The sequence below is a fragment of the Oncorhynchus clarkii genome, unplaced genomic scaffold (assembly GCF_045791955.1).
Source record: "Oncorhynchus clarkii lewisi isolate Uvic-CL-2024 unplaced genomic scaffold, UVic_Ocla_1.0 unplaced_contig_3046_pilon_pilon, whole genome shotgun sequence".
NCBI lineage: Eukaryota > Metazoa > Chordata > Actinopteri > Salmoniformes > Salmonidae > Oncorhynchus > Oncorhynchus clarkii.
The window spans coordinates 174081-200000 of NW_027257998.1; the positions used below are offsets into that span (position 1 = coordinate 174081).

The window sequence follows — 25920 nt, forward strand, 5'->3', positions numbered from 1 at the left end:
CTACTCTCTACCCCCAGCCCCCTAGTCTCTACTCTCTACCCCCAGCCCCCTAGTCTCTACTCTCTACCCGCAGCCCCTAGTCTCTACTCTCTACCCCCAGTCCCTAGTCTCTACTCTCTACCCCCAGCCCCCTAGTCTCTACTCTCTACCCCCAGCCCCCTAGTCTCTACTCTCTACCCCAGCCCCCTAGTCTCTACCCCCAGCCCCTAGTTTCTACTCTCCACCCCCAGCCCCCTAGTCTCTACTCTCTACCCCCAGTCCCCCAGTCCCCTAGTCTCTACTCTCTACCCCCAGCCCCTAGTCTCTACTCTCTGCCCCTAGTCCCCTAGTCTCTACTCTCTACCCCCAGCCCCTAGTCTCTACTCTCTACCCCCAGCCCCTAGTCTCTACTCTCTACCCCCAGTCCCCTAGTCTCTACCCCCAGCCCCTAGTCTCTACTCTCTACCCCCAGCCCCTAGTCTCTAGTCTCTACCCCCAGTCCCTACACCCAGTCCCTGCTCTGACCCCTTACTCCCTAACCCAACCCTCTACAGATCATCATCCCTGAGAGCATGTTGTTTCCTCTACTCTCCACTAGGTGTTACAGATCATCCCTGAGTCTCCACTAGGTGTTACAGATCATCCCTGAGAGCACGTTGTTTCCTCTACTCTCCACTAGGTGTTACAGATCATCCCTGAGTCTCCACTAGGTGTTACAGATCATCCCTGAGTCTCCACTAGGTGTTACAGATCATCCCTGAGAGCACGTTGTCTCCTCTACTCTCCACTAGGTGTTACAGATCATCCCTGAGAGCACGTTGTTTCCTCTACTCTCCACTAGGTGTTACAGATCATCCCTGAGTCTCCACTAGGTGTTACAGATCATCCCTGAGAGCACGTTGTCTCCTCTACTCTCCACTAGGTGTTACAGATCATCCCTGAGAGCATGTTGTCTCCTCTACTCTCCACTAGGTGTTACAGATCATCCCTGAGAGCACGTTGTTTCCTCTACTCTCCACTAGGTGTTACAGATCATCCCTGAGAGCACGTTGTTTCCTCTACTCTCCACTAGGTGTTACAGATCATCCCTGAGAGCACGTTGTCTCCTCTACTCTCCACTAGGTGTTACAGATCATCCCTGAGAGCACGTTGTCTCCTCTACTCTCCACTAGGTGTTACAGATCATCCCTGAGTCTCCACTAGGTGTTACAGATCATCCCTGAGAGCACGTTGTCTCCTCTACTCTCCACTAGGTGTTACAGATCATCCCTGAGAGCATGTTCACCTCCCTGGCTAAGATCATCAAGCTGCAGATTCATGCCATCATGGAGGTTCCCACCAGACTGGACAAGGACAAGCTGAAGGACTACGCCCAGCTGGGGGCTCGCTACGAGGTCAGAGGTTGTTTTAGAGACGGCTTATGGTCTCTGTGTGAATCAGTCGGATGATCATGGCGCTTGCGATGACAAAGGTTGTGGGTTCGATTCCCGCTGGGGCCTCCCAATAGAAAATGTATGCACACATGACTGTTAGGACCTATAGTAGTGACTATAACTAGGACCTATAGTATAACTAGGACCTATAGTAGTGACTATAACTAGGACCTATAGTAGTGACTATAACTAGGACCTATAGTAGTGACTATAACTAGGACCTATAGTAGTAACTATAACTAGGACCTATAGTAGTGACTATAACTAGGACCTATAGTAGTGACTATAACTAGGACCTGTAGTAGTGACTATAACTAGGACCTATAGTAGTGACTATAACTAGGACCTATAGTAGTGACTATAACTAGGACCTATAGTAGGGACTATAACTAGGACCTATAGTAGTGACTATAACTAGGACCTATAGTAGTGACTATAACTAGGACCTATAGTAGTGACTATAACCTATAGTAGTGACTATAACTAGGACCTGTAGTAGTGACTATAACTAGGACCTATAGTAGTGACTATAACTAGGACCTATAGTAGGGACTATAACTAGGACCTATAGTAGTGACTATAACTAGGACCTATAGTAGTGACTATAACTAGGACCTATAGTAGTGACTATAACTAGGACCTATAGTAGTGACTATAACTAGGACCTATAGTAGTGACTATAACCTATAGTATTGACTATAACTAGGACCTATAGTAGTGACTATAACTAGGACCTATAGTAGTGACTATAACCTATAGTATTGACTATAACTAGGACCTATAGTAGTGACTATAACTAGGACCTATAGTAGTGACTATAACTAGGACCTATAGTAGTGACTATAACTAGGACCTATAGTAGTGACTATAACTAGGACCTATAGTAGTGACTATAACTAGGACCTATAGTAGGGACTATAACTAGGACCTATAGTAGGGACTATAACTAGGACCTATAGTAGTGACTATAACTAGGACCTATAGTAGTGACTATAACTAGGACCTATAGTAGTGACTATAACTAGGACCTATAGTAGTGACTATAACTAGGACCTATAATAGTGACTATAACTAGGACCTATAGTAGTGACTATAACTAGGACCTATAGTAGTGACTATAACTAGGACCTATAGTATAACTAGGACCTATAGTATTGACTATAACTAGGACCTATAGTATAACTATAACTAGGACCTATAGTAGTGACTATAACTAGGACCTATAGTAGTGACTATAACTAGGACCTATAGTAGTGACTGTAACTAGGACCTATAGTAGTAACTATAACTAGGACCTATAGTAGTAACTATAACTAGGACCTATAGTAGTGACTATAACTAGGACCTATAGTAGTGACTATAACTAGGACCTATAGTAGTGACTATAACTAGGACCTATAGTAGTGACTATAAATAGGACCTATAGTAGTGACTATAACTAGGACCTATAGTAGTGACTATAAATAGGACCTATAGTAGTGACTATAACTAGGACCTATAGTAGGGACTATAACTAGGACCTATAGTAGTGACTATAACTAGGACCTATAGTAGGGACTATAACTAGGACCTATAGTAGTGACTATAAATAGGACCTATAGTAGTGACTATAACTAGGACCTATAGTAGTGACTATAACTAGGACCTATAGTAGTGACTATAACTAGGACCTATAGTAGGGACTATAACTAGGACCTATAGTAGTGACTATAACTAGGACCTATAGTATAACTAGGACCTATAGTATTGACTATAACTAGGACCTATAGTAGTGACTATAACTAGGACCTATAGTAGTGACTATAACTAGGACCTATAGTAGTGACTATAACTAGGACCTATAGTAGTGACTATAACTAGGACCTATAGTAGTGACTATAACTAGGACCTATAGTAGTGACTATAACTAGGACCTATAGTAGTAACTATAACTAGGACCTATAGTAGTGACTATAACTAGGACCTATAGTAGTGACTATAAATAGGACCTATAGTAGTGACTATAACTAGGACCTATAGTAGTGACTATAACTAGGACCTATAGTAGTGACTATAACTAGGACCTATAGTAGTGACTATAACTAGGACCTATAGTAGTGACTATAACTAGGACCTATAGTAGTGACTATAACTAGGACCTATAGTAGTGACTATAACTAGGTCCTATAGTAGTGACTATAACTAGGACCTATAGTAGTGACTATAAATAGGACCTATAGTAGTGACTATAACAGGACCTATAGTAGTGACTATAACTAGTACCTATAGTAGTGACTATAACTAGGACCTATAGTAGTGACTATAACTAGGACCTATAGTAGTGACTATAACTAGGACCTATAGTAGTGACTATAACTAGGACCTATAGTAGTGACTATAACTAGGACCTATAGTAGTGACTATAACTAGGACCTATAGTAGTGACTATAACTAGGACCTATAGTAGTGACTATAACTAGGACCTATAGTAGTGACTATAACTAGGACCTATAGTAGTGACTATAACTAGGACCTATAGTAGTAACTATAACTAGGACCTATAGTAGTGACTATAACTAGGACCTATAGTAGTGACTATAACTAGGACCTATAGTAGTAACTATAACTAGGACCTATAGTAGTGACTATAACTAGGACCTATAGTAGTGACTATAACTAGGACCTATAGTAGTGACTATAACTAGGACCTATAGTAGTAACTATAACTAGGACCTATAGTAGTGACTATAACTAGGACCTATAGTAGTGACTATAACTAGGACCTATAGTAGGGACTATAACTAGGACCTATAGTAGTGACTATAACTAGGACCTATAGTAGTGACTATAACTAGGACCTATAGTAGTAACTATAACTAGGACCTATAGTAGTGACTATAACTAGGACCTATAGTAGTGACTATAACTAGGACCTATAGTAGGGACTATAACTAGGACCTATAGTAGTGACTATAACTAGGACCTATAGTAGTGACTATAACTAGGACCTATAGTAGTGACTATAACTAGGACCTATAGTAGTGACTATAACTAGGACCTATAGTAGTAACTATAACTAGGACCTATAGTAGTGACTATAACTAGGACCTATAGTAGTGACTATAACTAGGACCTATAGTATAACTAGGACCTATAGTAGTGACTATAACTAGGACCTATAGTAGTGACTATAACTAGGACCTATAGTAGTGACTATAACCTATAGTACTGACTATAACTAGGACCTATAGTAGTGACTATAACTAGGACCTATAGTAGTGACTATAACTAGGACCTATAGTAGTGACTATAACTAGGACCTATAGTATAACTAGGACCTATAGTAGTGACTATAACTAGGACCTATAGTAGTGACTATATCTAGGACCTATAGTAGTGACTATAACTAGGACCTATAGTAGTGACTATAACTAGGACCTATAGTAGTGACTATAACTAGGACCTATAGTAGTGACTATAACTAGGACCTATAGTAGTGACTATAACTAGGACCTATAGTATAACTAGGACCTATAGTAGTGACTATAACTAGGACCTATAGTAGTGACTATAACTAGGACCTATAGTATAACTAGGACCTATAGTAGTGACTATAACTAGGACCTATAGTATAACTAGGACCTATAGTAGTGACTATAACTAGGACCTATAGTATAACTAGGACCTATAGTAGTGACTATAACTAGGACCTATAGTAGTGACTATAACTAGGACCTATAGTAGTGACTATAACTAGGACCTATAGTAGTGACTATAACTAGGACCTATAGTAGTGACTATAACTAGGACCTATAGTAGTGACTATAACTAGGACCTATAGTATAACTAGGACCTATAGTATAACTAGGACCTATAGTAGTGACTATAACTAGGACCTATAGTAGGGACTGTAACTAGGACCTATAGTAGGGACTGTAACTAGGACCTATAGTAGTGACTGTAACTAGGACCTATAGTAGTGACTATAACTAGGACCTATAGTAGTGACTATAACTAGGACCTATAGTAGTGACTATAACTAGGACCTATAGTAGTGACTATAACTAGGACCTATAGTAGTGACTGTAACTAGGACCTATAGTAGTGACTATAACTAGGACCTATAGTAGTAACTATAACTAGGACCTATAGTAGTGACTATAACTAGGACCTATAGTAGTGACTATAACTAGGACCTATAGTAGTGACTATAACTAGGACCTATAGTAGTGACTATAACTAGGACCTATAGTAGTGACTATAACTAGGACCTATAGTATAACTAGGACCTATAGTATTGACTATAACTAGGACCTATAGTAGTGACTATAACTAGGACCTATAGTAGTGACTATAACTAGGACCTATAGTAGTGACTATAACTAGGACCTATAGTAGTGACTATAACTAGGACCTATAGTAGTGACTATAACTAGGACCTATAGTAGTGACTATAACTAGGACCTATAGTAGTAACTATAACTAGGACCTATAGTAGTGACTATAACTAGGACCTATAGTAGTGACTATAAATAGGACCTATAGTAGTGACTATAACTAGGACCTATAGTAGTGACTATAACTAGTACCTATAGTAGTGACTATAACTAGGACCTATAGTAGTGACTATAACTAGGACCTATAGTAGTGACTATAACTAGGACCTATAGTAGTGACTATAACTAGGACCTATAGTAGTGACTATAACTAGGACCTATAGTAGTGACTATAACTAGGACCTATAGTAGTGACTATAACTAGGACCTATAGTAGTGACTATAACTAGGACCTATAGTAGTGACTATAACTAGGACCTATAGTAGTGACTATAACTAGGACCTATAGTAGTAACTATAACTAGGACCTATAGTAGTGACTATAACTAGGACCTATAGTAGTAACTATAACTAGGACCTATAGTAGTGACTATAACTAGGACCTATAGTAGTAACTATAACTAGGACCTATAGTAGTGACTATAACTAGGACCTATAGTAGTGACTATAACTAGGACCTATAGTAGTAACTATAACTAGGACCTATAGTAGTGACTATAACTAGGACCTATAGTAGTGACTATAACTAGGACCTATAGTAGTAACTATAACTAGGACCTATAGTAGTGACTATAACTAGGACCTATAGTAGTAACTATAACTAGGACCTATAGTAGTGACTATAACTAGGACCTATAGTAGTAACTATAACTAGGACCTATAGTAGTGACTATAACTAGGACCTATAGTAGTGACTATAACTAGGACCTATAGTAGGGACTATAACTAGGACCTATAGTAGTGACTATAACTAGGACCTATAGTAGTGACTATAACTAGGACCTATAGTAGTAACTATAACTAGGACCTATAGTAGTGACTATAACTAGGACCTATAGTAGTGACTATAACTAGGACCTATAGTAGGGACTATAACTAGGACCTATAGTAGTGACTATAACTAGGACCTATAGTAGTGACTATAACTAGGACCTATAGTAGTGACTATAACTAGGACCTATAGTAGTGACTATAACTAGGACCTATAGTAGTAACTATAACTAGGACCTATAGTAGTGACTATAACTAGGACCTATAGTAGTGACTATAACTAGGACCTATAGTATAACTAGGACCTATAGTAGTGACTATAACTAGGACCTATAGTAGTGACTATAACTAGGACCTATAGTAGTGACTATAACCTATAGTACTGACTATAACTAGGACCTATAGTAGTGACTATAACTAGGACCTATAGTAGTGACTATAACTAGGACCTATAGTAGTGACTATAACTAGGACCTATAGTATAACTAGGACCTATAGTAGTGACTATAACTAGGACCTATAGTAGTGACTATATCTAGGACCTATAGTAGTGACTATAACTAGGACCTATAGTAGTGACTATAACTAGGACCTATAGTAGTGACTATAACTAGGACCTATAGTAGTGACTATAACTAGGACCTATAGTAGTGACTATAACTAGGACCTATAGTATAACTAGGACCTATAGTAGTGACTATAACTAGGACCTATAGTAGTGACTATAACTAGGACCTATAGTATAACTAGGACCTATAGTAGTGACTATAACTAGGACCTATAGTATAACTAGGACCTATAGTAGTGACTATAACTAGGACCTATAGTATAACTAGGACCTATAGTAGTGACTATAACTAGGACCTATAGTAGTGACTATAACTAGGACCTATAGTAGTGACTATAACTAGGACCTATAGTAGTGACTATAACTAGGACCTATAGTAGTGACTATAACTAGGACCTATAGTAGTGACTATAACTAGGACCTATAGTATAACTAGGACCTATAGTATAACTAGGACCTATAGTAGTGACTATAACTAGGACCTATAGTAGGGACTGTAACTAGGACCTATAGTAGGGACTGTAACTAGGACCTATAGTAGTGACTGTAACTAGGACCTATAGTAGTGACTATAACTAGGACCTATAGTAGTAACTATAACTAGGACCTATAGTAGTGACTATAACTAGGACCTATAGTAGTAACTATAACTAGGACCTATAGTAGTGACTATAACTAGGACCTATAGTAGTAACTATAACTAGGACCTATAGTAGTGACTATAACTAGGACCTATAGTAGTGACTATAACTAGGACCTATAGTAGGGACTATAACTAGGACCTATAGTAGTGACTATAACTAGGACCTATAGTAGTGACTATAACTAGGACCTATAGTAGTAACTATAACTAGGACCTATAGTAGTGACTATAACTAGGACCTATAGTAGTGACTATAACTAGGACCTATAGTAGGGACTATAACTAGGACCTATAGTAGTGACTATAACTAGGACCTATAGTAGTGACTATAACTAGGACCTATAGTAGTGACTATAACTAGGACCTATAGTAGTGACTATAACTAGGACCTATAGTAGTAACTATAACTAGGACCTATAGTAGTGACTATAACTAGGACCTATAGTAGTGACTATAACTAGGACCTATAGTATAACTAGGACCTATAGTAGTGACTATAACTAGGACCTATAGTAGTGACTATAACTAGGACCTATAGTAGTGACTATAACCTATAGTACTGACTATAACTAGGACCTATAGTAGTGACTATAACTAGGACCTATAGTAGTGACTATAACTAGGACCTATAGTAGTGACTATAACTAGGACCTATAGTATAACTAGGACCTATAGTAGTGACTATAACTAGGACCTATAGTAGTGACTATATCTAGGACCTATAGTAGTGACTATAACTAGGACCTATAGTAGTGACTATAACTAGGACCTATAGTAGTGACTATAACTAGGACCTATAGTAGTGACTATAACTAGGACCTATAGTAGTGACTATAACTAGGACCTATAGTATAACTAGGACCTATAGTAGTGACTATAACTAGGACCTATAGTAGTGACTATAACTAGGACCTATAGTATAACTAGGACCTATAGTAGTGACTATAACTAGGACCTATAGTATAACTAGGACCTATAGTAGTGACTATAACTAGGACCTATAGTATAACTAGGACCTATAGTAGTGACTATAACTAGGACCTATAGTAGTGACTATAACTAGGACCTATAGTAGTGACTATAACTAGGACCTATAGTAGTGACTATAACTAGGACCTATAGTAGTGACTATAACTAGGACCTATAGTAGTGACTATAACTAGGACCTATAGTATAACTAGGACCTATAGTATAACTAGGACCTATAGTAGTGACTATAACTAGGACCTATAGTAGGGACTGTAACTAGGACCTATAGTAGGGACTGTAACTAGGACCTATAGTAGTGACTGTAACTAGGACCTATAGTAGTGACTATAACTAGGTAGTGACTATAACTAGGACCTATAGTAGTGACTATAACTAGGACCTATAGTAGTGACTATAACTAGGACCTATAGTAGTGACTGTAACTAGGACCTATAGTAGTGACTATAACTAGGACCTATAGTAGTAACTATAACTAGGACCTATAGTAGTGACTATAACTAGGACCTATAGTAGTGACTATAACTAGGACCTATAGTAGTGACTATAACTAGGACCTATAGTAGTGACTATAACTAGGACCTATAGTAGTGACTATAACTAGGACCTATAGTAGTGACTATAACTAGGACCTATAGTAGTGACTATAACTAGGACCTATAGTAGTGACTATAACTAGGACCTATAGTAGTGACTATAACTAGGACCTATAGTAGTGACTATAACTAGGACCTATAGTAGTGACTATAACTAGGACCTATAGTATAACTAGGACCTATAGTAGGGACTATAACTAGGACCTATAGTATAACTAGGACCTATAGTAGTGACTATAACTAGGACCTATAGTAGTGACTATAACTAGGACCTATAGTAGTGACTATAACTAGGACCTATAGTAGTAACTATAACTAGGACCTATAGTAGTGACTATAACTAGGACCTATAGTAGTGACTATAACTAGGACCTATAGTAGTAACTATAACTAGGACCTATAGTAGTGACTATAACTAGGACCTATAGTAGTAACTATAACTAGGACCTATAGTAGTGACTATAACTAGGACCTATAGTAGTAACTATAACTAGGACCTATAGTAGTGACTATAACTAGGACCTATAGTAGTGACTATAACTAGGACCTATAGTAGGGACTATAACTAGGACCTATAGTAGTGACTATAACTAGGACCTATAGTAGTAACTATAACTAGGACCTATAGTAGTGACTATAACTAGGACCTATAGTAGTGACTATAACTAGGACCTATAGTAGGGACTATAACTAGGACCTATAGTAGTGACTATAACTAGGACCTATAGTAGTGACTATAACTAGGACCTATAGTAGTAACTATAACTAGGACCTATAGTAGTGACTATAACTAGGACCTATAGTAGTGACTATAACTAGGACCTATAGTATAACTAGGACCTATAGTAGTGACTATAACTAGGACCTATAGTAGTGACTATAACTAGGACCTATAGTAGTGACTATAACCTATAGTACTGACTATAACTAGGACCTATAGTAGTGACTATAACTAGGACCTATAGTAGTGACTATAACTAGGACCTATAGTAGTGACTATAACTAGGACCTATAGTATAACTAGGACCTATAGTAGTGACTATATCTAGGACCTATAGTAGTGACTATAACTAGGACCTATAGTAGTGACTATAACTAGGACCTATAGTAGTGACTATAACTAGGACCTATAGTAGTGACTATAACTAGGACCTATAGTAGTGACTATAACTAGGACCTATAGTATAACTAGGACCTATAGTAGTGACTATAACTAGGACCTATAGTAGTGACTATAACTAGGACCTATAGTATAACTAGGACCTATAGTAGTGACTATAACTAGGACCTATAGTAGTGACTATAACTAGGACCTATAGTAGTGACTATAACTAGGACCTATAGTAGTGACTATAACTAGGACCTATAGTATAACTAGGACCTATAGTAGTGACTATAACTAGGACCTATAGTAGTGACTATAACTAGGACCTATAGTATAACTAGGACCTATAGTAGTGACTATAACTAGGACCTATAGTAGTGACTATAACTAGGACCTATAGTATAACTAGGACCTATAGTAGTGACTATAACTAGGACCTATAGTATAACTAGGACCTATAGTAGTGACTATAACTAGGACCTATAGTAGTGACTATAACTAGGACCTATAGTAGTGACTATAACTAGGACCTATAGTAGTGACTATAACTAGGACCTATAGTAGTGACTATAACTAGGACCTATAGTAGTGACTATAACTAGGACCTATAGTATAACTAGGACCTATAGTATAACTAGGACCTATAGTAGTGACTATAACTAGGACCTATAGTAGTGACTATAACTAGGACCTATAGTAGTGACTATAACTAGGACCTATAGTAGTGACTATAACTAGGACCTATAGTAGTAACTATAACTAGGACCTATAGTAGTGACTATAACTAGGACCTATAGTAGTGACTATAACTAGGACCTATAGTAGTGACTATAACTAGGACCTATAGTAGTGACTATAACTAGGACCTATAGTATAACTAGGACCTATAGTAGTGACTATAACTAGGACCTATAGTAGTGACTATAACTAGGACCTATAGTAGTGACTATAACTAGGACCTATAGTAGTGACTATAACTAGGACCTATAGTAGGGACTATAACTAGGACCTATAGTAGTGACTGTAACTAGGACCTATAGTAGTGACTGTAACTAGGACCTATAGTAGTGACTATAACTAGGACCTATAGTAGTGACTATAACTAGGACCTATAGTAGTGACTATAACTAGGACCTATAGTAGTGACTATAACTAGGACCTATAGTAGTGACTGTAACTAGGACCTATAGTAGTGACTATAACTAGGACCTATAGTAGTAACTATAACTAGGACCTATAGTAGTGACTATAACTAGGACCTATAGTAGTGACTATAACTAGGACCTATAGTAGTGACTATAACTAGGACCTATAGTAGTGACTATAACTAGGACCTATAGTAGTGACTATAACTAGGACCTATAGTAGTGACTATAACTAGGACCTATAGTAGTGACTATAACTAGGACCTATAGTAGTGACTATAACTAGGACCTATAGTAGTGACTATAACTAGGACCTATAGTATAACTAGGACCTATAGTAGGGACTATAACTAGGACCTATAGTATAACTAGGACCTATAGTAGTGACTATAACTAGGACCTATAGTAGTGACTATAACTAGGACCTATAGTAGTGACTATAACTAGGACCTATAGTAGTGACTATAACTAGGACCTATAGTAGTGACTATAACTAGGACCTATAGTAGTGACTATAACTAGGACCTATAGTATAACTAGGACCTATAGTAGTGACTATAACTAGGACCTATACTATAACTAGGACCTATAGTAGTGACTATAACTAGGACCTATAGTAGTGACTATAACTAGGACCTATAGTAGTGACTATAACTAGGACCTATAGTAGTGACTATAACTAGGACCTATAGTAGTGACTGTAACTAGGACCTATAGTAGTGACTGTAACTAGGACCTATAGTAGTGACTATAACTAGGACCTATAGTAGTGACTATAACTAGGACCTATAGTAGTGACTGTAACTAGGACCTATAGTAGTGACTGTAACTAGGACCTATAGTAGTGACTGTAACTAGGACCTATAGTAGTGACTATAACTAGGACCTATAGTAGTGACTATAACTAGGACCTATAGTAGGGACTATAACTAGGACCTATAGTAGTGACTATAACTAGGACCTATAGTAGTGACTGTAACTAGGACCTATAGTAGTGACTATAACTAGGACCTATAGTAGTGACTATAACTAGGACCTATAGTATAACTAGGACCTATAGTAGTGACTATAACTAGGACCTATACTATAACTAGGACCTATAGTAGTGACTATAACTAGGACCTATAGTATAACTAGGACCTATAGTAGTGACTATAACTAGGACCTATAGTATAACTAGGACCTATAGTAGTGACTATAACTAGGACCTATAGTATAACTAGGACCTATAGTAGTGACTATAACTAGGACCTATAGTAGTGACTGTAACTAGGACCTATAGTAGTGACTATAACTAGGACCTATAGTAGTGACTATAACTAGGACCTATAGTAGTGACTATAACTAGGACCTATAGTAGTGACTATAACTAGGACCTATAGTAGTGACTGTAACTAGGACCTATAGTAGTGACTATAACTAGGACCTATAGTATAACTATAACTAGGACCTATAGTAGTGACTATAACTAGGACCTATAGTATAACTAGGACCTATAGTAGTGACTATAACTAGGACCTATAGTAGTGACTATAACTAGGACCTATAGTAGGGACTATAACTAGGACCTATAGTAGTGACTATAACTAGGACCTATAGTAGGGACTATAACTAGGACCTATAGTAGTGACTATAACTAGGACCTATAGTAGGGACTATAACTAGGACCTATAGTAGGGACTATAACTAGGACCTATAGTAGGGACTATAACTAGGACCTATAGTAGGGACTATAACTAGGACCTATAGTAGTAACTGTAACTAGGACCTATAGTAGTGACTATAACTAGGACCTATAGTAGTGACTATAACTAGGACCTATAGTAGTGACTATAACTAGGACCTATAGTAGTGACTATAACTAGGACCTATAGTAATGACTATAACTAGGACCTATAGTAGTGACTATAACTAGGACCTATAGTAGTGACTATAACTAGGACCTATAGTAGTGACTATAACTAGGACCTATAGTAGTGACTATAACTAGGACCTATAGTATAACTAGGACCTATAGTAGTGACTATAACTAGGACCTATAGTAGTGACTATAACTAGGACCTATAGTAGTGACTGTAACTAGGACCTATAGTAGTGACTGTAACTAGGACCTATAGTAGTGACTGTAACTAGGACCTATAGTATAACTATAACTAGGACCTATAGTAGTGACTGTAACTAGGACCTATAGTAGTGACTATAACTAGGACCTATAGTAGTGACTATAACTAGGACCTATAGTAGTGACTGTAACTAGGACCTATAGTAGTGACTGTAACTAGGACCTATAGTATAACTATAACTAGGACCTATAGTAGTGACTGTAACTAGGACCTATAGTAGTGACTATAACTAGGACCTATAGTAGTGACTATAACTAGGACCTATAGTAGTGACTGTAACTAGGACCTATAGTAGTGACTATAACTAGGACCTATAGTAGTGACTATAACTAGGACCTATAGTAGTGACTATAACTAGGACCTATAGTAGTGACTATAACTAGGACCTATAGTAGTGACTATAACTAGGACCTATACTATAACTAGGACCTATAGTAGTGACTATAACTAGGACCTATAGTATAACTAGGACCTATAGTAGTGACTATAACTAGGACCTATAGTAGTGACTATAACTAGGACCTATAGTAGTAACTATAACTAGGACCTATAGTAGTAACTATAACTAGGACCTATAGTAGTGACTGTAACTAGGACCTATAGTAGGGACTATAACTAGGACTTATAGTAGTGACTGTAACTAGGACCTATAGTAGTGACTGTAACTAGGACCTATAGTAGTGACTATAACTAGGACCTATAGTAGTGACTGTAACTAGGACCTATAGTAGTGACTACAACTAGGACCTATAGTAGTGACTACAACTAGGACCTATAGTAGTGACTATAACTAGGACCTATAGTAGTGACTACAACTAGGACCTATAGTAGTGACTGTAACTAGGACCTATAGTAGTGACTGTAACTAGGACCTATAGTAGTGACTATAACTAGGACCTATAGTATAACTAGGACCTATAGTAGTGACTATAACTAGGACCTATAGTAGTGACTATAACTAGGACCTATAGTAGTGACTGTAACTAGGACCTATAGTAGTGACTATAACTAGGACCTATAGTATAACTAGGACCTATAGTAGTGACTATAACTAGGACCTATAGTATAACTAGGACCTATAGTAGTGACTATAACTAGGACCTATAGTATAACTAGGACCTATAGTAGTGACTATAACTAGGACCTATAGTATAACTATAACTAGGACCTATAGCGGCGTTCTGTGAGAGGCAGCGTTCTGTGAGAGGCGGCGTTCTGTGAGAGGCGGCGTTCTGTGAGAGGCGGCGTTGTGTGAGAGGCGGCGTTGTGTGAGAGGCGGCGTTGTGTGAGAGGCGGCGTTGTGTGAGAGGCGGCGTTGTGTGAGAGGCGGCGTTGTGTGAGAGGCGGCGTTGTGTGAGAGGCGGCGTTCTGTGAGAGGCAGTGGTTTTTCTACAGCTGAACATCCTGGACTTGTTATTTTGTTCCTGATGTTCTCACAGGTTGCCAAACTCACCCACGCCATCTCCATCTTCACTGAAGGGATTCTGATGATGAAGACGACGCTGGTTGGAATCATCAAGGTCAGTTGTTAAACTAAAACGGGTTTGTGCAACTGTTGTTTTTAGATATATTGACGGCAGGTAGCCTAGTGGTTAGAGCGTTGGACTAGTAATCGAAAGGTTGGTAGAATCTCTCAAGCTGACAAGGTAAATCAGTCTTTCTGCCACTGAACAGGCAGTTAACCTACTGTTCCCCGGTAGGCCATCATTTTAAAATAAGAATTTGTTCTTAACTGACTTGCCTAGTTAAATAAAGATGAAATAAAATAAAAATATATGTTTATATTTGAGAAAATGTGTCTAAATGCAGAAGTCTTACCTTTTTTAATGGCGTCTCTTCAGGTGGATCCCAAGCAGCTCCTGGAAGATGGTATCAGGAAGGAGTTGGTGAGAAGAGTAGCCTACGCTCTACACAAAGGACTTATCTTTAACCCCAAGGCTAAGGTGAGATAGTAGCCTACGCTCTACACAAAGGACTTATCTTTAACCCCAAGGCTAAGATGAGATAGTAGCCTAAGTTCTACACAAAGGACTTATCTTTAACCCCAAGGCTAAGGTGAGATAGTAGCCTACGCTCTACACAAAGGACTTATCTTTAACCCCAAGGCTAAGGTGAGAAGAGTAGCCTACGCTCTACACAAAGGACTTATCTTTAACCCCAAGGCTAAGGTGAGATAGTAGCCTACGCTCTACACAAAGGACTTACAGTGCCTTGCGAAAGTATTCGGCCCCCTTGAACTTTGCGACCTTTTGCCACATTTCAGGCTTCAAACATAAAGATATAAAACTGTATTTTTTTGTGGAGAATCAACAACAAGTGGGACACAATCATGAAGTGGAACGACATTTATTGGATATTTCAAACTTTTTTAACAAATCAAAAACTGAAAAATTGGGCGTGCAAAATTATTCAGCCCCTTTACTTTCAGTGCAGCAAACTCTCTCCAGAAGTTCAGTGAGGATCTCTGAATGATCCAATGTTGACCTAAATGACTAATGATGATAAATACAATCCACCTGTGTGTAATCAAGTCTCCGTATAAATGCACCTGCACTGTGATAGTCTCAGAGGTCCGTTAAAAGCGCAGAGAGCATCATGAAGAACAAGGAACACACCAGGCAGGTCCGAGATACTGTTGTGAAGAAGTTTAAAGCCGGATTTGGATACAAAAAGATTTCCCAAGCTTTAAACATCCCAAGGAGCACTGTGCAAGCGATAATATTGAAATTGAAGGAGTATCAGACCACTGCAAATCTACCAAGACCTGGCCGTCCCTCTAAACTTTCAGCTCATACAAGGAGAAGACTGATCAGAGATGCAGCCAAGAGGCCCATGATCACTCTGGATGAACTGCAGAGATCTACAGCTGAGGTGGGAGACTCTGTCCATAGGACAACAATCAGTCGCATATTGCACAAATCTGGCCTTTTATGGAAGAGTGGCAAGAAGAAAGCTATTTCTTAAAGCTATCCATAAAAAGTGTCGTTTAAAGTTTGCCACAAGCCACCTGGGAGACACCAAACATGTGGAAGAAGGTGCTCTGGTCAGATGAAACCAAAATTGAACTTTTTGGCAACAATGCAAAACGTTATGTTTGGCGTAAAAGCAACACAGCTCATCACCCTGAACACACCATCCCCACTGTCAAACATGGTGGTGGCAGCATCATGGTTTGGGCCTGCTTTTCTTCAGCAGGGACAGGGAAGATGGTTAAAATTGATGGGAAGATGGATGGAGCCAAATACAGGACCATTCTGGAAGAAAACCTGATGGAGTCTGCAAAAACCTGAGACTGGGACGGAGATTTGTCTTCCAACAAGACAATGATCCAAAACATAAAGCAAAATCTACAATGGAATGGTTCAAAAATAAACATATCCAGGTGTTAGAATGGCCAAGTCAAAGTCCAGACCTGAATCCAATCGAGAATCTGTGGAAAGAACTGAAAACTGCTGTTCACAAATGCTCTCCATCCAACCTCACTGAGCTCGAGCTGTTTTGCAAGGAGGAATGGGAAAAAATGTCAGTCTCTCGATGTGCAAAACTGATAGAGACATACCCCAAGCGACTTACAGCTGTAATCGCAGCAAAAGGTGGCGCTACAAAGTATTAACTTAAGGGGGCTGAATAATTTTGCACGCCCAATTTTTCAGTTTTTGATTTGTTAAAACAGTTTGAAATATCCAATAAATGTCGTTCCACTTCATGATTGTGTCCCACTTGTTGTTGATTCTTCACAAAAAAATACAGTTTTATATCTTTATGTTTGAAGCCTGAAATGTGGCAAAAGGTCGCAAAGTTCAAGGGGGCCGAATACTTTCGCAAGGCACTGTATCTTTAACCCCAAGGCTAAGGTGAGATAGTAGCCTACGCTCTACACAAAGGACTTATCTTTAACCCCAAGGCTAAGGTGAGATAGTAGCCTACGCTCTACACAAAGGACTTATCTTTAACCCCAAGGCTAAGGTGAGATAGTAGCCTACGCTCTACACAAATGACTTATCTTTAACCCCAAGGCTAAGGTGAGATAGTAGCCTACGCTCTACACAAAGGACTTATCTTTAACCCCAAGGCTAAGGTGAGATAGTAGCCTACGCTCTACACAAAGGACTTATCTTTAACCCCAAGGCTAAGGTGAGATAGTAGCCTACGCTCTACACAAAGGACTTATCTTTAACCCCAAGGCTAAGGTGAGAAGAGTAGCCTACGCTCTACACAAAGGACTTATCTTTAACCCCAAGGCTAAGGTGAGATAGTAGCCTACGCTCTACACAAAGGACTTATCTTTAACCCCAAGGCTAAGGTGAGATAGTAGCCTACGCTCTACACAAAGGACTTATCTTTACCCCCAAGGCTAAGGTGAGAAGAGTAGCCTACGCTCTACACAAAGGACTTATCTTTACCCCCAAGGCTAAGGTGAGATATCTGACCATAACACAGCACAATATCAACCGTTCTGAGGGGCTGTCGAATGGCGCAGCGGTCTAAGGCACTGCACCTCAGTGCGAGAGGCATCACTACAGACCCTAGTTCGATTCCGGGCTGTATCACATCCGGCCGGGAGTCCCATAAGGTGGCGCACAATTGGCCCAGCGTCGTCCCGGGTTTGGCCGGGGTAGACTGTTCATTGAAAATACAAATTCTTTCTTAACTGACTTGCCTAGTTAAATAAAGGTTACATTTAAAAAATAAATCCACAGTACCATTCAGCACAAGGTTAACCGTCACTTTCAAAAACTTTCACTGTCTGAAGTATCCGTTTTTTCAGGTTTTATTCATGACAGAATACAAAAACAAAGTTGTCTGCTAACTTGAAAATGTAAAAAAAAAGATATATATTTTAAAGTATTACAGAATATTAAATATTGGTAAATGTCATTTCTCATCACCTGGTACAGACCAGTGAGTTGATGCTAAATCCTGGTAAATGTAATTTCTCATCACCTGGTACAGACCAGTGAGTTGATGCTAAATCCTGGTAAATGTCATTTCTCATCACCTGGTACAGACCAGTGAGTTGATGCTAAATCCTTGGTAAATGTCATTTCTCATCACCTGGTACAGACCAGTGAGTTGATGCCGAAGCTGAAGGAGATGGCGGCCACCATGGACGGATTCTACCGGTCCTTTGAGTACATCCAGGATTACGTCTCCATCTACGGCCTGAAGATCTGGCAGGAGGAGGTCTCTCGTATCATCAACTACAACGTGGAGCAGGAGTGCAACAGCTTCCTACGCACCAAGGTTTGACCTTTTTATAGGGTCACATGACCTCTTTCTCACTGGGTCTGGTTGATTCCTTGTATCTCCTTTTTATAAATAGTCACATGACCTCTTTCTCAGTGGGTCTGGTTGATTCCTTGTATCTCCTTTTTTAATATAGTCACATGACCTCTTTCTCACTGGGTCTGGTTGATTCCTTGTATCTCCTTTTTTAATATAGTCACATGACCTCTTTCTCACTGGGTCTGGTTGATTCCTTGTATCTCCTTTTTTAATATAGTCACATGACCTCTTTCTCACTGGGTCTGGTTGATTCCTTGTATCTCCTTTTTTAATATAGTCACATGACCTCTTTCTCAGTGGGTCTGGTTGATTCCTTGTATCTCCTTTTTTAATATAGTCACATGACCTCTTTCTCACTGGGTCTGGTTGATTCCTTGTATCCCCTTTCTATATATAGTCACATGACCTCTTTCTCAGTGGGTCTGGTTGATTCCTTGTATCTCCTTTTTTAATATAGTCACATGACCTCTTTCTCACTGGGTCTGGTTGATTCCTTGTATCTCCTTTTTTAATATAGTCACATGACCTCTTTCTCACTGGGTCTGGTTGATTCCTTGTATCTCCTTTTTTAATATAGTCACATGACCTCTTTCTCACTGGGTCTGGTTGATTCCTTGTATCTCCTTTTTTAATATAGTCACATGACCTCTTTCTCAGTGGGTCTGGTTGATTCCTTGTATCTCCTTTTTTAATATAGTCACATGACCTCTTTCTCACTGGGTCTGGTTGATTCCTTGTATCCCCTTTCTATATATAGTCACATGACCTCTTTCTCAGTGGGTCTGGTTGATTCCTTGTATCTCCTTTTTTAATATAGTCACATGACCTCTTTCTCACTGGGTCTGGTTGATTCCTTGTATCTCCTTTTTTAATATAGTCACATGACCTCTTTCTCACTGGGTCTGGTTGATTCCTTGTATCCCCTTTCTATATATAGTCACATTACCTCTTTCTCAGTGGGTCTGGTTGATTCCTTGTGCCTGCTTTTTATAAATAGTCACATGACCTCTTTCTCAGTGGGTCTGGTTGATTCCTTGTATCCCTTTTTTTAAATACAGTGGGGCAAAAAAGTATTTAGTCGGCCACCAATTGTGCAAGTTCTCCCACTTAAAAAGATGAGAGAGGCCTGTAATTTTCATCATAGGTACACTTCAACGATGACAGGCAAAATGAGAAGAAAAATCCAGAACATCACATTGTAGGATTTTTAATGAATTTATTTGCAAATTATGGTGGAAAATAAGTATATATAGTAGAACTATATACAGGCTATATAGAGAGGCTATATACAGGAGAGAGGCTATATACAGGAGAGAGGCTATATACAGGAGAGAGGCTATATACAGGAGAGAGGCTATATACAGGAGAGAGGCTATATACAGGAGAGAGGCTATATACAGGAGAGAGGCTATATACAGGAGAGAGGCTATATACAGTAGAGAGGCTATATACAGTAGAGAGGCTATATACAGTAGAGAGGCTACATACAATAGAGAGGCTATATACAGTAGAGAGGCTATATACAGGAGGGAGGCTATATACAGGAGGGAGGCTATATACAGGAGGGAGGCTATATACAGGAGGGAGGCTATATACAGGAGGGAGGCTATATACAGGAGGGAGGCTATATACAGGAGGGAGGCTATATACAGGAGAGAGGCTATATACAGGAGAGAGGCTATATACAGGAGAGAGGCTATATACAGGAGAGAGGCTATATACAGGAGAGGCTATATACAGGGGAGACTATATACAGTAGAGGGGCTATATACATTAGGGAGACTATATACAGTAGAGGGGCTATATACAGTAGAGGGGCTGTATACATTAGAGGGGCTGTATACAGTAGAGGGGCTGTATACAGTAGAGGGGCTGTATACAGTAGAGGGGCTGTATACAGTAGAGGGGCTGTATACAGTAGAGGGGCTATATACAGTAGAGGGGCTATATACAGTAGAGGGGCTATATACAGTAGAGGGGCTATATACAGGAGAGGCTATATACAGGGGAGACTATATACATTAGAGGGGCTGTATACATTAGAGGGGCTATATACAGTAGAGAGGCTATATACAGTAGAGGGGCTATATACAGGAGAGAGGCTATATACAGGAGAGGCTATATACAGGGGAGACTATATACAGTAGAGGGGCTGTATACATTAGAGGGGCTATATACAGGAGAGAGGCTATATACAGGAGAGAGGCTATATACATTAGGGAGACTATATACATTAGGGAGACTATATACAGTAGAGGGGCTATATACAGTAGAGGGGCTATATACAGTAGAGGGGCTATATACAGTAGAGAGGCTATATACAGTAGAGAGGCTCTATACAGTAGAGGGGTTATATACAGTATATATTAGCTGGTTGAATCAGGTTAGTTACATCTGGGGTGTTGGATTGAAAACCTACAGGAGAGTAGCTCTCCAGAGACAGGGTTGGGAGAGCCCTGGTTTCAATAATATAGGTACTATTTAAACGGCTGATGTTGGCCTCTTTGTGTTTCTTAGATCCAGGATTGGCAGAGTGTCTACCAGTCGACCCATATCCCCATACCCAAGTTCCCCGCGGTCGATGAGTCTGCCACCTTCATCGGGCGACTCTGTAGAGAGATCCTCCGCATCACAGACCCCAAGTAGGTATCTCTCTCTCTCTCCATATCACCTCGGTGGCGTCAGTCTGTTAGCTTGTTAGCACTACCTACTCATTCAAGGGTATTTCTTTATTTAAAAAAAAACCCTATTTTCTACATTTGTAGAATAATAGTGAAGACATCAACACTATGAAATAACACGTATGGAATCATATAGTAAGTAACCTGACAAAAAAAATGTAATGGCCACCTTTTGCCTTGATTGACAGCTTTGAAACACTCTTGGCATTCTCTCAACCAGTTTCACCTGGAATGCTTTTCCAACAGTCATCAAGACAAAGGGTGGCTATTTGAGGATTTAATTATGGAAGGTAGCGTTGGTGTTCTTTAATAACATGATGTAAACATGGTAGAGGATGTCTGTTTTTTTTGGGATGGGGGGGTATACTCTCTTCTCAGCGCTTTTAATATGTCTTCATGCAAAGCCTTCACCTGTTACCTGTGTTTCCCAGAGCGACGTGTTACATGGACCAGTTGAACACCTGGTACGACCTGAAGACCCACCAGGAGGTGACCAACAACCGTCTGTTCTCTGAGATACAGGACACCCTGGGGACCTTCGGCCTCAACGGGCTGGACAGGCTGCTCTGCTTCATGATGGTCAAGGAACTGCAGGTCACGTGATATTATGTTGTGAAACCCAGCCTGCCAGCCTATCAACACTACTCTCCTGTCTGTTAGGATGCTATGGAATGTACTTCCGCAGTCCTAACAACTATTTAACCTTTTCATTTAACCTTTTAATTTAACCAGGTTAACATTTTAATTTAACCAGGTTAACATTTTAATTTAACCAGGTTAACATTTTAATTTAACCAGGTTAACCTTTCAATTTAACCAGGTTAACATTTTAATTTAACCAGGTTAATCTTTTAATTTAACCTTTTTAATTTAACCAGGTTAACCTTTTAATTTAACCAGGTTAACCTTTTAATTTAACCAGGTTAACCTTTTAATTTAACCAATAAATTTGATTTGATTTTTAATTTAGAATCGTCCAAGTGGTGCAGTTCGTTAGTTGCTTCCCCTTCAAGGTTCCGTAACACGACAGGGTTTGTTTTGGTTTCCATTAGAACTTCCTGTCGGTGTTTCAGAAGACCATCCTGAGAGACAAGGCTATGGTAGATGTCTTTAAAGCCATGCTGAGCGCTGTCAATCCCGTCAAAGGTATTGTGGGTAGGTATCAACAGCTCAGGAAGGATTCTTACCAGGGTTGTGTTCATTAGGATATACAATGGATAAAAAAAAAACATTTTTTAAACGATTCGCAGCGGTGAAAACAAAAAATGATTATTGAGACAAATCCAGGAAGTCCCTCCCCTGTTTCAGTCATTATAACCAGGGAACATTAGGCTCCCGCTGAACAGGAGCCAGAGATGATGACCAGGGAACATTAGGCTCCCAGTGAACAGGAGATGATAACCAGGGAACATTAGCTTCCCGCTGAACAGGACCCAGAGTTGATAACCAGGGAACATTATACTCTGGATATGACTGTCCAAGGCCAGAGATGATAACCAGGGAACATTATACTCTGGATAGGACTGTCCAAGGCCAGAGATGATAACCAGGGAACATTATACTCTGGATAGGACTGTCCAAGGCCAGAGATGATAACCAGGGAACATTATACTCTGGATAGGACTGTCCAAGGCCAGAGATGATAACCAGGGAACATTATACTCTGGATATGACTGTCCAAGGCCAGAGATGATAACCAGGGAACATTATACTCTGGATAGGACTGTCCCAAGGCCAGAGATGATAACCAGGGAACATTATACTCTGGATAGGACTGTCCAAGGCCAGAGATGATAACCAGGGAACATTATACTCTGGATAGGACTGTCCAAGGCCAGAGATGATAACCAGGGAACATTATACTCTGGATAGGACTGTCCAAGGCCAGAGATGATAACCAGGGAACATTATACTCTGGATAGGACTGTCCAAGGCCAGAGATGATAACCAGGGAACATTATACTCTGGATAGGACTGTCCAAGGCCAGAGATGATAACCAGGGAACATTATACTCTGGATAGGACTGTCCAAGGCCAGAGATGATAACCAGGGAACATTATACTCTGGATAGGACTGTCCAAGGCCAGAGATGATAACCAGGGAACATTATACTCTGGATAGGACTGTCCAAGACCAGAGATGATAACCAGGGAACATTATACTCTGGATAGGACTGTCCAAGGCCAGAGATGATAACCAGGGAACATTATACTCTGGATAGGACTGTCCAAGGCCAGAGATGATAACCAGGGAACATTATACTCTGGATAGGACTGTCCAAGGCCAGAGATGATAACCAGGGAACATTATACTCTGGATAGGACTGTCCCAAGGCCAGAGATGATAACCAGGGAACATTATACTCTGGATAGGACTGTCCAAGGCCAGAGATGATAACCAGGGAACATTATACTCTGGATATGACTGTCCCAAGGCCAGAGATGATAACCAGGGAACATTATACTCTGGATAGGACTGTCCAAGGCCAGAGATGATAACCAGGGAACATTATACTCTGGATAGGACTGTCCCAAGGCCAGAGATGATAACCAGGGAACATTATACTCTGGATAGGACTGTCCAAGACCAGAGATGATAACCAGGGAACATTATACTCTGGATAGGACTGTCCAAGGCCAGAGATGATAACCAGGGAACATTATACTCTGGATAGGACTGTCCAAGGCCAGAGATGATAACCAGGGAACATTATACTCTGGATAGGACTGTCCAAGGCCAGAGATGATAACCAGGGAACATTATACTCTGGATAGGACTGTCCAAGACCAGAGATGATAACCAGGGAACATTATACTCTGGATAGGACTGTCCAAGGCCAGAGATGATAACCAGGGAACATTATACTCTGGATAGGACTGTCCAAGGCCAGAGATGATAACCAGGGAACATTATACTCTGGATAGGACTGTCCAAGGCCAGAGATGATAACCAGGGAACATTATACTCTGGATAGGACTGTCCATCATCACTCACGGTTGCATTTCTTTGTCTTGTTTCTGTCAGCAAATGCCAGTAAAGGTTATGCCAACGCTGTCGCCAAAACACAGAGGATCTGGGGTCCGTACCTGGAGTCCATCATGAAGGTACTGTGTTTCAGTAAACTGTTTCGGCAACAACCTCCACGTTCAGTGATCGGTCTCTAGATGACTAGAATCATAGATGGGTGACACAGTGCAGAGCCTGCTGCCGTGGTAACACACTGGTACACCTCCAATTGACTCAAATTATGTCAATTAGCCTATCGGAAGCTTCTAAAGCCGCGACATCATTTTCCAAGCTGTTTAAAGGCACAGTCAACTAAATGTATGTTAACTTCTGACCCTCTGGAATTGTAATACATGTGAAATAATCTGTCTGTAAACAATTGTTGGAAAAATGACTTGTGTCAAGCACGAAGTAGATGTCCTAACCGACTTGCCAAAACTATAGTTTGTTTAACAATAAATTTGTGGAGTTGTTGAAAAACGAGTTTTAATGACTCCAACCTAAGTGTATGTAAACTTCCGACTTCAGCTGTGCACCTCGAGGTTTATTACAAGTTGAGCTGTCTTCTACACATTCCCAGCTAAACGCTGAATTGCAGTATACAGACAGAAAGGGAGATCAAAGAAAATTCTATAAGTTTTTTCGAGGTCTATACCCTCCTCCCCCAACCGGGGAGACCAGGGGGTTTCAATCCCTGTGTGGAAGTGACACGGGTTGGTTTTTCCTCAGGTTGGTCAGATGCAGATCCTGAGGCAACAGATCGCCAACGAGTTGAACTACTCCTGCAAGTTTGACTCCAAACACCTCGCTGCTGCTCTGGAAAACCTCAACAAGTCAGTGGCCCCATCTGAGAGGATGCATAGAGAGACATGACATATTTATAAGTCTCGTTATAAGACGTTATGAAGGCTCGTACATGCTTATTATTATGATAGGATGATACACAGTGGGGAGAACAAGTATTTGATACACTGCCGATGTTGCAGGTTTCCCTACTTACAAAGCATGTAGAGGTCTGTAATTTTTATCATAGGTACACTTCAACTGTGAGAGACGGAATC

At 39.8% G+C, this 25920-nt stretch overlaps 1 protein-coding gene across 1 annotated transcript in view; it reads left to right on the plus strand.

Moving 5' to 3' along the window:
• Nucleotides 1-25920, plus strand: part of LOC139394443 (WASH complex subunit 5) — a 76583-nt gene that overhangs the window by 43431 nt on the left and 7232 nt on the right. The window contains exons 16-24 of the mRNA XM_071142510.1: nt 1233-1373; nt 15325-15405; nt 15727-15828; nt 18950-19129; nt 21689-21813; nt 22284-22446; nt 22905-23007; nt 24878-24957; nt 25589-25692. Of these exons, the coding sequence (XP_070998611.1) occupies nt 1233-1373; nt 15325-15405; nt 15727-15828; nt 18950-19129; nt 21689-21813; nt 22284-22446; nt 22905-23007; nt 24878-24957; nt 25589-25692 (1079 nt within the window). The remainder of the gene's footprint in view (nt 1-1232; nt 1374-15324; nt 15406-15726; nt 15829-18949; nt 19130-21688; nt 21814-22283; nt 22447-22904; nt 23008-24877; nt 24958-25588; nt 25693-25920) is intronic.